Here is a 15,055-nt window from a genome sequence, read left to right as displayed (position 1 = left end):
CAGATTGTTAAGATCTCTAGCAATACCATTTTGGTGGAAAATTACAAATGGCGGAGTAAGAGCCGCTCTGCAAGGGTAAAAGCTGAAAGTGAGGAGGAGGGTGCTTGTCCATCCAACTCTACAAAGTGGTTGGGTTTCTATGGATCTTCCAACTCCAGGGAGGGTTTGGCAGACTGGTCTTTGGATGGGGCAGTGCAAAGGGACTGGGCAGCAGATTCTGAGGAAATCAATCGGTCTGCTAATACACTTTCTCTAACCTGCTGTCACAATTGGAAGTGATATCTCAGGTGTTTGAGGGATTATGTTCTGTCTTGAGTATCCTGCTGTCATTTGTACATCCTTGGTTTCTCAGTTCAAGTTATTTATTTAACTATTATTTGTACCTTCACTTTAAGTGTTTACTTTAAGGGTTTTTCTGCAATTGTAGGGATGGGAGGTGTGCTATTGGCTGTGTCTTGGTAGATTTCCTTAGAGTCCCTTTAAGAATGGAATTGTTTAAGTGCATCTCTTGATGAGTTTTCCTAGCTCAATTTCAGTTGGGTGGTGCAGATTGGACCAGTTACCAAAGGGAAGATTTGTGCTGTTCTTTTATTTATGTATCATTAAAGTGAATATCTTCTTCTGCTTGTATGAATTCATTGTCTTGACAACCTAACACATACAATCAATACTATTGTGTCTCATGAAGCTAGTGTATCTATACCTTGTCAAATGCATGGGTAACAAGGTGTCATATCGGATAGCACTTAATTCAATCTTTGGTACTTGTAGGCACTGCTCTTTCTACTCCATCTCTCAAAAGACAAGAAGCCAACACCAGGAAAAGAATGCAAACATAGATTTCTAACAGCTGCAGTGTCCACCCCGTGCTCTTCACCTAACCGCTCAACAGCAAATAGGGGGATGTTAATGGGGGGACCAAGGGCAATGCTGTAATGGTATATTAGGTTAAGGTGCTTGATGTCACATCCGCTTCTCCTGCCATTTTGGTGAGTTAATGTCCATAGTTAGATGAAGACCCTGCAAAGCTTACTTCACGGACTCAATCACCAACATCCTACCTTTCCAATGGTATATTCCAGCAGTGAGACCTCCTTTACAACCTGTCTTAAAAGGCCGATTCCCTGAATGTTGCAGTAGCGCTGGATCTCATGAATCACAGCATTGGTATATGGAAGCCTCTTCCGGTCTTCATATTGGATGACCTGAGAATCATCAAGGACAGCGTCCAACTCCTTCTGCACTTTTTCTGGGAAGAAATATTTCACAAAATAATCAATTTGTCTGGGTTGTCAATAAAAGCTGAAACATTGCCCTTCATGATATTCAATGACAAATCAGACTAAGTGACAATAAACAAATAACATTTCACAAATAACCCTCAGGTATAAGGAAAAATTGTAGTTGGCCAGCATAGTAAATAACAATTATAGACTTACTTTGACTAGACAAGATTTTGGGGTTTTAAAATTCAAAATCCAATTCAGTGCAGTTGGAAGCAATTCAATGCAAGTGCATACTGGTGTTCTTTCAAGACCACCTTCACACTTATAATTATAACAGGTAACTAACCTGACACCAATGGCCAGTCTGAATGTGAGTATGACCTTAAACTGCATTCAACAGGCAAAAAAGTTTAGACTCTAATAGTACAAGTAATTTCCGGTGCAATTAGTTGTACTATGGGAGTCTGAACTTTTTTTGAAAAAAATTCAAGAAAAGAAATATAGTTGTACACGAACATTATGTATGACTTTTGAATGAAGATTAAAGTGGATAGCTTATTAAGAATACAGTGGAAATAAAATGTATTTCATGTTATGTGGATTATAAAGCACATTATCACCCGTAAGGGGATCCCGGCGCTGAGCAGGTGTAAGTCTAACCACACCTAGTGTTATATTCCATATAGGTACCCCAATATAGGTTCAGGTAACATAACCAATATTCCCCTCTACATTACACCCATAACGGTTTTTGGGGAATTACCTTTTACCTAGATATGACACTGCAAACAGAACGCGGTATTCCCTAGTAGCAGCCTCATACATTATGCATGAGGATTCTTGGAAACTCAGCCGGGCTCATCCCCTGCATAAAAACTATGTATAAAGTTCATTCCCTATGTCATCCTAGGTCAGACACTGGCACAGCAAGGTAAAACCCCTGGGGAGACCTTTGGGTATAAAAACATCACATCTTGCTGAAACAAACAGAGGAGATCAGGACTTTCATGCCGACGCACTAACGTGAGACGCTGAAGCACCCTGCATGCAGATACTCGAGCTTGCAGTGCTCTGACATCCCTTGTGGGGTGTCTAAACTGAGACCAGGACAGGGTCCCACAGTTTTTCACTTCAGGTAATGGGGGTTGACTTTATCCTCGAGGGATTCTTGACTTAACACCTACATACATGCTAGGTACCCTTAGGTACATCTAGTTAGGGTAGCATCGTCGGAGTACACATTTTATTGTCATTTTATTGTCATATATCCTATATAGTTGCCTTTATTCATGATCATATCAGAATGGTAGAAATGTACCATCCTTTTAAGTTCTTAGTGCTTTAAGTGATTTATATCTGATACTGTCTAATGATCATTACAGCACATCAATTTTACACAAGAATGACGATGGTCAATAAATAATTATAGAAAACGTCCCTACCGTTTATTCTGTGCCTTTTTCTGAGATGTAGTGAGCACGAGTGACTGAGCGAAAAGTAGTACACTGTTTCCACAGTCCCGAGTAATTAGGGTTGTCGCGTAAGATAGTTGCCAAGAACCATTCTCTCCTTGGTATGAGGAGTTTCTAGTGGCACTGTAAGCTAACTGGTATAAAGGCCAACATTCCAGGTGGGGGTGTCTGGAATCAGTCTGGAAACCAAGCCTGCAGCGTATGTTGTTTAAATGCGCAGATCCTGGATAGGTTTTATAGGAACTACACAATACTAGAAATTGTTGGACTAGACAAAAAGTCAGGTCTTCAGCTTCTTTTGGAATTCAAGAAGTGAGGAGAAGGCTCCTCTGTGCAGTGGGAGATCGTTCCATGCTTTAGGAATGATTTAGGAGAAGGCTCAACCTCCAGGTCTAGTTTTCAGTGTGTGTGTGGAATTTCTGCAAGTAGGGGTCAGAAGAGCAGAGGTGTCTGGTAGGTTTGTGAAGCAGATGGGATTGTTGTGATATACTATTCCAGTGGTATGTAGTGCTGTGACAGTGTGAGTGAGGAGTTTGAAATATGCTTGTTTTTGAATGGGGAGCCTGTGGAGGTCCTTTAGGTGTGGCATGATGTGTAGAAATAATTGTCAATGCTTCTTGGTGCTTCAGCTTTCATATTTACTTTGCTTTAAAAATTAAGTCACAGTGATCACTTTCTTCCCATCGTCCATCTAGAAAGGAAATAACATTACCAGTTTCTGACAAAACTATCTTCGAAAAACAGAAGCCAAGCAAGAGGACTTCATTTCCCATCATCCATCTGCACAGGAAGTGACACCACTTAAAAAATAAATTAACAGAGGAAGCCAGGCAAGGGGATTTCATTTCGCATCATCCATCTACACATAAAGTGATATCACTGGTTTGCCCCCAAATCAAATTCACCTCTCCCTGAACCCCATACTGCCATTTCACACAATCACACCCAGACATAAAGGACCCAAACACTCAGATAGGATTTTCACCAGTGCTTCATTTGAGATATTGGTAGCAGGTGGGGGGCTCATCTGCACTCTTTATTAAAGATCAGAATTTTCTTTTAGTCATCTGATTTTGACTCAGAACAAGAGAGAACAAAAAAGTCCAGACTCAAATAGTATAATGAATTTCCTTTGAAACTGGGTATATTTTACTCTGAACTTTTTTCAAATAAATTACATAGAAAAAATATAATTGTATAACATTATGTATGCCTGCTGAATGAAGTGTAAAAATAGATAACACATTACGTTTACTGCTGAATAACACTTTATATCTATATCTATGGTTTCCTTAGTACTTGTGTGGAAATTATAATCACAAATATTAGTTGGTGCTTCAAATTTCATACTTACTTTACTTTGAAAATTAAGTCCTGATTAGGACTTTGATGTTCTTCGGACCGCAGTCACGGTGCCGTCAGATTCACCGCCTGCCAACTAGGCAGTTGCACAACTGAATTACAATGTTGGCCAAAGACTGCTGATCGTCCAGGAGTTCTCTTCCTGCCCTGAAGGCGGTCACATGCAACAGTGGCTTATGGAGTGAGTACAGACCCTGTTCCCACCCACGAAATTACGATTTGCCATACCTCCAAGCCAACTGTGTCGGGAAGACCTCCACACTTGACCTGGTGGAAATGCAACATTTTAAGAAAAAACATACCTTGTCCCCTATTTCCACTATTCTTTCTGTCATGATGCCCCGCATCCTGGTCCCCCTTTGTTGCAGACACAAGGTAAATCTACAAAATTGTCACCTGAATCACACGTAAGTTCATTGTCCATTTGTCCACTGTTGCAATGGCTGTGGACCCATGCTGTAGGAGAATAGTAGTTTTCTATAGGTGTAATACCAATGTGTGCATTTACAGACTTATTTAGCGAAAATACAAACATATGTATTTGCACAGAGGCAAAAAAACTAAAAATAAGTGAGAATCCTATCAGGGAGGTCCCCCTTCTGTTGGAAGACTGCCACTGCAAGATCGCCAGCACAATGGTAGCATCGTAATATTGTGGGCAGAAGACCGTCGACAAAGCGGCCTACTTGGGCCTGCCGCTATGCCGGTCAGGCGGTAAGACCTCCAAACTCGTAATCAGGCCCTAAGCCAGAGAGGTAACTGAATTTTCATCGTCCATCTACACAGGAAATGAAAGCACTGGTTTCCACCAAACCCATCTTTAAAAGAAAAAAACAAGCAAAAGGGCTTTATTTCCCATCATCTATTTTCACAAGAAGTGACATCACTGCATTTCACATCATTTATATAAACAGGAAGTGTCATAACTGGTTTTCTGCCAACGCCCTCTTTAATAGAAGTATTTAGAGAAGGGCACTTCATTTTCCTTCATTCATCTGCACAGGAAGTGACATCCCTGGTGTTCTGCCAATGCCATATTTAAAAGAAGTCAGGCAAGAGGACATCATTTCCAATCATCCATCTGCACGTGAATTGACATCACTGGTTCCAAAACGATCTATAAAAGATAGAGCCAGGCAAGAGAACATCATTTCCCATCATCCATCTTCACAGGAAGTGACATCACTGCATTTCCTGTCATCCATCTACATAGGAAGTGACATCATTGGTTTCCCACCAAAACCATATTCAAAAGAAGAAGCCAGGTAAGAGGACTTTATTTCCCTTCAATAATCTACACATGAAATTACATCACTTATTTCTCCCAAAACCATATTTGCATCAGCCAAATCCCTATAATGCCAATGCCCACGATTACACCCAGACCAAGACAGTCCAAGCACGTGCACAACATTCACACCAATGTTTAATTTGAGCTGGTGGTTTCAGGAGGGACTCATTGGTACTCGTTTGTGTGATCAGACATTGACCCAGTACAAGAGAGAGAAAGGAATCAAATGGGAAAATACAGAGGCAGAGAAAGACAGACAAAAAGTGACAAAGGGATGCTAAAGAAACAGGAAGAGTGAGGGAAAGGGGCAGGGAAAATGTGTCGCTTGTTGAAAGAGATGAAATGAAAACTACACAGCCTATATATTTTTGGCAATCCAGGCATTCCGCAACAGTACTAGGGGCTTTTGAGAAACTTTGGGCCTTGGCTGATTCACACAAAACATACCCAATCCGCTACACAAACCACTAACTGCCACAAGCCCTCACACTGCGGAACACACATTCCAACTCATGCTCGGTAATGCTCATTCTGCAGTATTACATGCACTAGTCATCACAGACCTCATCACCTAGCACAAACTTGATGTCATCTTCATCACAGAAAAATGGTTTGCCCATACATTCTCCCACTTCATAGAAGTCCTTCTTCTCACAGGCTACATCATCCTTTATGTGGACCGCACACATAAGAAGATAGCATCCCTTGCTGCCATCCATAAGTGCTACTGGTCCTGCACACTAGGCAAGCAACTTACACATAATTCCATGAAGGTGCTGATATGCTTTTTCCCACTCTCTGCAACTAAGTATGCTGCCTTCTATCTCATCTAACGGTCTCCCAGGGAGAATATAGACTTCTATGATGAATTCTCATATCTACTCACACCATCATCCATATTACATGCCCACACCACCTCCTAAGGTGACTTCAAGCCATCTGAAAACACATGCTCGAAAAAATAAGTGACACCCTTCTCAACCTCATCAATATTCTCAACTTGGTACAGCATGTCACACAACCAGCGCACTCCAGAGGGCACATCCTTGACCTTGTCTTTACCAACAGTCCAATATAAAGCACCCATACCCCTGGACTGGGCAAGATTTGTCATCCCCATCTCTTTGATAGGCTCTCGTACCCACATATGCAAATCACTGGCACCCTTGTACTGGACAGACCATCCCTAGTGCCTTGCTTAGTGTCATACACACAAAACAAGGTAAACCCAAAAGTGAAGACCCAGCCTGCAAATCCTTCAAAGACTAAAGGACACAAACACCCAACTAAACAACTTCAACATTTGTTTGGAAACCTTTGTGAACATTCATACTCCAATTAACAGAAGAATGTGCTCTTGTACTCTAAAAACATTGCTGACAATAAACTATCCAAACACAAACATGAAAAATTGGATGAAAGACAAAACTCCTGATGACTTGATGATACTGATGTCACTCTGCTCATCACATAGATATCTCATCACCGCAGCCATAGCAAAGTATTATACCAATACCATTAATGTAGCCACCACCACAAGTAGAATGCTTTACAAGACCCTTAGCCACTGTATACACCCCCAGCCATACTCACCTATTTCTCACTCCACATAAAAGTGGAAAACCATCAATCTCTTCTCCAATGAGTGAGAAGATACAGAAGATCAAACAGTACATCAACAACACCAAGCCTGTTTCATATCTTGTGCCCAATCTTTCCTGTAGAGTTTACCATTGGTCATCCTTCGATGCCCTATCTGCAGATCTCATCAAAATGCTCATCTCTCTCAAAGCCACTTCCTATGAAGATGATGTCTTCCCCTCGGACTTCATCAAAGCACTTACTAGGGACTCTCTCTCACCACACCTAAAATTTGTCAACAGCTCCCTGACTCATTGTATCTTTCTGTGTGCTCTTAAGACAGGCCAGATTTTCCCACTCCTAAAAAACCTATACTGTATCTGGATAACCTTGCGTTCCGATCTTGAACCCGCGCCCACTCCAACAGACCATGCCTGCACCATTGCATCATCCTAGACAGCAACTCTCCATGAAAAGCCAGATCAACTCAGTTGCTTCGGCTTGCTTCCTCACTCTTCACATGCTCTGTAGGATCTTCAAATGGCTCCCTGTCATCACCAGACAAAGCGACACTCAAGTCCTAGTCTCCAGCCAGCTGGACTATTGCAACACACTCTACATAGGAATCACCACGCACCTCCTAAAGAGACTGCAGACCATACAAAATTCAGTAGCCAGACACATCCTCGACCTCCCAAAGCAAACCCACATCACCACCCCCCTCCTCCAGAAGCTCCACTGGCTCCAAATTCAGAACAGATGTCAATTCAAAATGCTGATACGCACTTACAAATCCCTATGCACCAAGGACCAGCATACATCAACCACCTCATGAACTTCAACCCACCCTCCAGACACCTGCGCTCTGCCCCCATCTCCCTTGTCCACATTTCAGCATCCATTGAGTCAACAGTGGAGGATGCTCCTTCTCCTACCTTACAGTGGAAGCCTTGAATGACCTCCCCCATCTCCTCCAGACCTCATCCTCTCTGTTGGATTTCAGAAAAAGACTCAACCTGGCTCTTTAACCGATCCCTCCTTAGCAGCAGGGCACTCAGCACCTGGATACACTCACGGGTGATTAGCCACATGTTACAAGTCATGATTGATTGTATGAACTACTGTCCCATTACTCACCTACCATTCATTGGCTAGATCATTGAAAAAAAGCCTACGTTCAGGTCTAAAAGCACAGTAATGCAAACCATCTCCTGCATGACTAGTCTTGCCTTAGATCATTCTGCAGAATGATAACCACTACCATAGACATCATAGATGATACCCTCCTGACCATAGACTAGGATGACTATTGTCTCCCGATATTGCCTGACAGCTCAACGGCCTTTGACACAGTTGTAGAACATAGAAACCTTCTCAGGGGTCTCACTGATACTTGGTCCTTTTAAACCAACAAAGACGAAATTGGCACAGAAGCTGTAATATAAAAAGAATGCATTTATTCACTTCAGATGAGGGAGACTACGTCACACAAAACCCTTAGCAACTGTATGAGGCAGTCTAAGGAGTACAGAAAACAGAGGCCTTATATCTGCTTAGGGTTACATAGTCAGCATAAGACCAAGGGGCAGTCCTGGCTCATCTAAGCATGCAAAATGACTACTATGGGCATACAAGATCTGTTTGCTCAACAAAGTGGGAGGAGAGTTACTTCTCCATACAGCAGCAAGAATAGCCTGACAGTTCTATAAGAGGAGCAGGTGCATTCTACTAGCTAGGCCCTTCTGAGCATGTACAAAGCTCTGAAGAGGGAAACAGCATATGGCGAGCACATGGCTACCTAAAATGGCTGCCAAAATACAAAATGGCTTTCAGCTCATGCTAACAAATCCCTGCAATCTTTAACAGATAGTCCTTTTAGCATGAGCTAAAGACATTCCTATGATCCAGTAGGAACACAGAAAATATTTACACATTCATTTTCATAATCTTATCAATATCCTAATTCATTGCTAGGTGGGCATTTTCCATTCTAAACATTTCATTAAGTGGGTATATATGAGGTATAAGCAGGAATACAAAGAGAATGGAGCATTGGGTCATAATTAATAAGTATTGGTGAATTTTGCAGATTGGCGGTCCGCAAATTCACGCGAAATCGCAAGAAAATCAGCGAGTTTGCAAAAAAATTCATGAACTCGCGGATTTGCACAAATATATGGAGTACTGTCTGTTTGTACTTTCTACTGGCTAATCAGTAAGTGCTACCTCGTTGGGTAAATGTATAGTGCTTTTGCTACACTACAGCTGCGTAAAGGGCCAGAAGAGTTGTCTCCAGTGACCACGTGTGTCTGTACCTTTGCCACCGCGCCAATAGGCGCAGAGGTCCCTCGAGTGAGCTGTCCATCACAGTGGGGGAAAGGGCGGGAAGATGTTGCATACCCTAGAGTGTGTGGAGCGGGGCCAAACAGGCGGGGCTTCTATGCGAGTTCACATGCCTCTTGTTTATAAAGGGTCAGAGGCCGATTAGAGCAGCAGATGAGGAGAAAGCAGCCTCCTGGTCACAGGAAGAACACGGGTATTGCGCTAGAGAAACTCGTGGATGCAAAGACCTCCATCAAGGATTACATCTATATGTAGATGGTAGATCTGGGGAGAAAGCACACCTGCATAGCCTCGACCGTGCTCACTAGTTTTTTGGGCTAATTATAATGCATTACTGAATTTGAGCTTCAACTCGGGCACCTGATTTATTTATATATGTAAGTGCTTCCTGTTGAGGTTTAATTTTTGTGACAGGAGCATCGTGCCAAAATCCTGCCTGCATATTTATCCACGAAGATGCCACCGTGATGTGCCATACCTCTACTCAACTGGAGTACTTTCTGGCTAATCAGTAAGTGCTACCTCGTTGGGTAAATGTATCGTGCTTTTGCTACACTACAGCTGCGTAAAGGGCCAGAAGAGTTGTCTCCAGTGACCATGTGTGTCTGTACCTTTGCCACCGCGCCGATAGGTGCCGAGGTCCCTCAAGTGAGCTGTCCATCACAGTGGGGGAAAGGGCGGGAAGATGTTGCATACCCTAGTGTGTGTGGAGCGAGGCCAAACAGGCGGGGCTTCTATGCAAGTTCACATGCCTCTTGTTTATAAAGGGTCAGAGGCCGATCAAAGCAGCAGATGAGGAGAAAGCAGCCTCCTGGTCACAGGAAGAACACGGGTATTGCGCTCGAGAAACTCGTGGATGCAAAGACCGCCATCAAGGATTACATCTGTACGTAGACGGTAGATCTGGGGAGAAAGCACACCTGCATGGCCTCGATCGTGCTGACTAGTTTTTTGGGCTAATTATAATGCGTTACTGAATTTGAGCTTCAACTCGGGCACCTGCTTTATTTATATCTGTAAGTGCTTCCTGTTGTGGTTGAATTTTTGTGACAGGAGCATCGTGCCAAAATCCTGCCTGCATATTTATCCACGAAGATGCCACCGTGTTGTGCCATACCTCTACTCAACTGGAGTACTTTCTGGCTAATCAGTAAGTGCTACCTCGTTGGGTAAATGTATAGTGCTTTTGCTACACTACAGCTGCGTAAAGGGCCAGAAGAGTTGTCTCCAGTGACCATGTGTGTCTGTACCTTTGCCACCGCGCCGATAGGTGCCGGGCCCCTCAAGTGAGCTGTCCATCACAGTGGGGGAAAGGGCGGGAAGATGTTGCATACCCTAGTGTGTGTGGAGCGGGGCCAAACAGGCGGGGCTTCTATGCGAGTTCACATGCCTCTTCTTTATAAAGGGTCAGAGGCAGATCAGAGCAGCAGATGAGGAGAAAGCAGCCTCCTGGTCACAGGAAGAACACGGGTATTGCGCTCGAGAAACTTGTGGATGCAAAGACCTCCATCAAGGATTACATCTAATTGTAGACGGTAGATCTGGGGAGAAAGCATACCTGCATAGCCTTGACCGTGCTCACTAGTTTTTTGGGCTTATTATAATGCGTTACTGAATTTGAGCTTCAACTCGGGCACCTGCTTAATTTATATCTGTAAGTGCTTCCTGTTGAGGTTTGATTTTTGTGACAGGAGCATCGTGCCAGAATAAATCCTGCCTGCATATTTATCCACAAAGATGCCACCGTGTTGTGCCATACCTCTACTCAACTGGAGTACTTTCTACTGGCTAATCAGTAAGTGCTACCTCATTAGGTAAATGACTGTATAGTGCAAAAAACAAAAATCCGCCCGAGAGCGGATTTGCGGAATTTTTGGCAATTTCGCAAGATTCGCAGATCGCGAAATTGCCGAAAAGTCGCAAATTCCGCGAGCGGAACGGATTTTTGGCCCATACTTAATAATTAACATACAGAGAGCAGGAGAGAGTAATGACCACTATTACAAACAGAATTATCATTTTTCACAACCCTAAGCAAATCCTAAAACTGTCTAGTAAAAACATTTTCAGGACATCTCTAATAAAAATATTTTCATTATACTTGTCCATTTTCCTTTTATGAGGGCTAGAACATGAATTTAATACATTCATGGAAAGGGCAAAGTAACATTTTTCAATTGCTCAGAAAAATGTTTTTTGTGCATAATAAATATAACTAATGCAAATATTAAAGTAACTAAACAGATTTTTACAAAAACAATCCTGGCTCCAAGGGACCAGGAGGACCACACAGGGCCATAAGAATTAGGATGAAGAGCTGCAAAGGGCTGCTCTTCCTTAAAAACGGGACATCCAAAGGGGTACATTATTGACAAAAAAGAAGTCTTTGGGGAAATTGAAGCCGCTGTACAACCAACCAGAGGGGAGTCTTCTCCCTGTGTCCGTTTGAGCCTCACAGGCAGGCTCTTGTTGTTTCCACGGTGGAGCTGCACAACTCGCAACTCAAGAGTCACAGCCCAGTTTCCAGGAAAAAGTCTCTTCTTTCAGGATAGAGCAGTCACCCACCAGGGCAAATGCTCTCAACGATCCTGTTCAGTGTCTCAGGCAGTACATCAGTTTTCTACACTTCAATCAAACAGGCACCAGAGACACAGCACCTGTACCCTAAACTCAAGTCCTTCCCTAACTCCTGTATTGCTCTGTTGGTGCACTGCTCATTCGTTGGAGCCACACATTGCATCCATTGTGCTCAGGTATCTCCTGACCAACAAACAAAGGAGCAAACTTGCATTCACCTCGGGACCATGATTCAGAGGCCTGATGCTAGGATCTCTGAAGCAACCCTTGTTTCAAAAAGGGTCACCTCAAGCAAAACCTCCTCGCAGTTCTGGTCGGTCTGTGACTCCCAGCTGGGCATCAAAAACTTGATCCACAATTTCCTCTTTCTGGTTTGTGACCCTGTTTTTCGCCCAAGACAGTGGCAGGGGTACACACTTACATCCCAGTGCTTCCGCCTTCACTGAGATCCTAGTTGCCAGCAATGCCTGTGCTGGTTATCTTCACTTTGGCTTCAAGCTGGACTGGTGCTGACGCTGACTCCCCAGGCTGAATCTGATGTCCGGGCCCCTCTGGCAATGGTTGTAAGGCAGCAAATACCAATTGGTGGACAGAACAAAAAGGTCTTTAGACAAGGCACAGACACAGTCTATCAACAGAGAGCATAGTCTCAGAATACTTCCTAGTCTTGGGACGCCCCATATATTAGCAAGGCACCCAAGAACCACTTCATCTATGTGAGAGTAAACAAAACACCAGCCTGGACCTATTGGCAAGTATAAAAGGAACTCTTTGGTGAACTGACAAGAGTAATACATCACCCAATCCCAAACAGCCAAGAAAGTCTATATTCATTTACTAAACTCAGAGGAAAAGAGAAAAACAACACAGACATACCGTAAATCCTTACATTGGTGTATTCCTGTGTAATAATCTGAAAACCCTCAAGATAAAAAAGGAAATGTTCCACACTTTTACTTATAGATTTTAAACTACTTGTACAGGACTGCAGACACTTCTAAAATGATTCTTCTGACCTATAAAACTATATTTCCTTCAACAATGTCTGCTAAGGATCACATGGGCATCTTCCCTGGTTCTATTTTTTATGATCCAAACTATGCAACATCAGCTCTAATAAGGACTGTCCGTTTATTTACACAGACTAGCTAATAAAAAACTAGCAATGCCCTTGCAAAACTATGTAGCATGAGAATAACATACAATGGTATTGTCACCTAAGACTTCTAGAGCAAATAGACCCACATCTAATTCCCCTTAGAGATCAAAATAAGGGAACAACAATCTAGATTACTGATCCTGTCATAATTTCATCAAACAGGATGGGCAGTAACATAACATATATTTGTATTAATTTTATTAACGCTAACAATGTTTAAAACAGTATTACTGAATTGCCAATTACCCCTTCCGTGCTCCCATCGGCCCTCGTGGGTGCTCCCATCGGAGCCCCGCCCACTCTTTAGAACGCTGCGGTTAAGGCGTTAAATGTCTCATTGCTATTTCACAGACAAATTAGACAGGCAAAATTTTTTTTTTTTTAAAAGAGAGAGTAACATACATCTTACCTTGTCTTAATTTGTAGCGGAGTCAGCCTCCTTCCCCCATTTTGACAGTAGGAAACCTGAAACAGGTTTCACTTCTGTCAACACTATCAACCCCCATTTGTAGCAACTGTGCATAAACAAAGTTATAGGATGTACATAGCACTTTTGAGAGAATTAAAAAACACATGAATACCCAAACTCTAATCATTTTAGCAAATGTACAAGTGAAACATGAGGACGAATGAATTCAAACTAAATTTCATTGTCTCAGCTTTTGTACTGTAATCCTCAGACTAAAAGCATTAGTGCTGTATAAATATGGCAAAGCTTTTCTGTTAATCAAAGTTCACATATACCAGTATATCATTTTCTATTGTATGAGTACATAAAGTGCTTGCTTTTGCCAAAAAAAGTAAAACTTCTCCTTCTCTCCCCTGTTGTCTTTCAAAAAGTTTGAGAGGTCAAAATGTCAAAGCAGACCTTGCTCTGGGAGCCCTGCCAGGCTTCTAAATATAGAACTGACTTTTAACTCTTCCCAGCTGTCCTATTCTGTGTGCAAGGGGTTCCATGCGGCTTTCCCAATTCAAAGTCATCCTGAAGACAGAAAGCTGACCCATTCCCCTGTTTGTCAGTTTAGAGTTAATAGAATAACTTCTGCTGGTTTTTGATACATATTTTCAATTATAAGCAGTGTGCAGTATACTTTTCTAGCAATATAAAGGTCAGCTGTTTGTTCTATACCTAAATGTATGCATTTACTGAAGCCTAAGGCAGTTTAAAAGCGGCTCTGAATAGCAGAATTTGTTTTCAAATTAGTGAATTTTGCCCAATTTCGACTTTGATATTTGGGGCACATAAAATGAATATCCTATAATTGTTTTGCATAATAGTCATCCTCAGAATGTTCGCTACACATTCCAGGGATGGGACATTAGAAATATCTCATGTATACCCTTAAAAAAATGAGTTTTTTACGCCTGCGCAGAGTGATATTTCGTATGCAAATTTCCTCATTATGCGGTACAACACAACTTAAATTTAATTTTAATGCTAGGAGGTCACAGTATGAGCATTAAGCTTTATAAATATTAAAAAACAAATTTAAATGCACTTATTTTTAATAATTTTCTTTCCATAACTATTTTTTTTATAAAAACCAATCATTTTGATAATTCCACATAGGAAAAGCAAGCTGCATTCCTTGCCTATAATGTTTAGACGCATTCATTCATAAGGCTAAGCACAGAAGCCTAACTTGAAATTTTGCGCCACTTTATAAAAGGACAATCATTATTTAACATCAGAACCACGGATATGCTTTTGTAAAAAGGCATTAAGAAAGGAAATCCTTACTTTAAATGTTTTCCTGTTATCCAAAATAATGAACCTGATTTTTGTAACTTTTTAAAACAGCAGTCTGAAATGCAGGATTTTACCCCGTGTTCGCACTGACAAAATCCTAGCTGAATCAACATCCCTGTCTCTGCGTGGCCTACAAAAACGACAGCTGTTTCTCAGCGGCAGTAAAAATACAGCTGTTGGAAAGCTTTTTTTAGTGTTGAAATGTAAACATGGTGACAGTCTATTTAAAACTGAGGCATTTCAAGTTCTAAAATGTGTGTTTAGTTCAGCAACATCCAATTTACTCAGATGATG

The 15,055-nt window shown here is 42.0% G+C and overlaps 1 protein-coding gene across 1 annotated transcript in view; it reads right to left on the bottom strand.

Annotated features, from left to right (window-relative positions):
* Positions 1–15,055, bottom strand: part of LOC144791181 (cytochrome P450 2J4-like) — a 174,663-nt gene that overhangs the window by 53,838 nt on the left and 105,770 nt on the right. The window contains exon 7 of the mRNA XM_078665826.1: positions 1,062–1,249. Within this exon, the coding sequence (XP_078521952.1) occupies positions 1,062–1,249 (188 nt within the window). The remainder of the gene's footprint in view (positions 1–1,061; positions 1,250–15,055) is intronic.

This window comes from Lissotriton helveticus, chromosome 11 (genome assembly GCF_964261635.1).
Source record: "Lissotriton helveticus chromosome 11, aLisHel1.1, whole genome shotgun sequence".
In the NCBI taxonomy this organism is placed as follows: Eukaryota; Metazoa; Chordata; class Amphibia; order Caudata; family Salamandridae; genus Lissotriton; species Lissotriton helveticus.
Note: the sequence above shows the minus strand (reverse complement) of the source record. Positions and strands in the feature narration are given on the sequence as shown.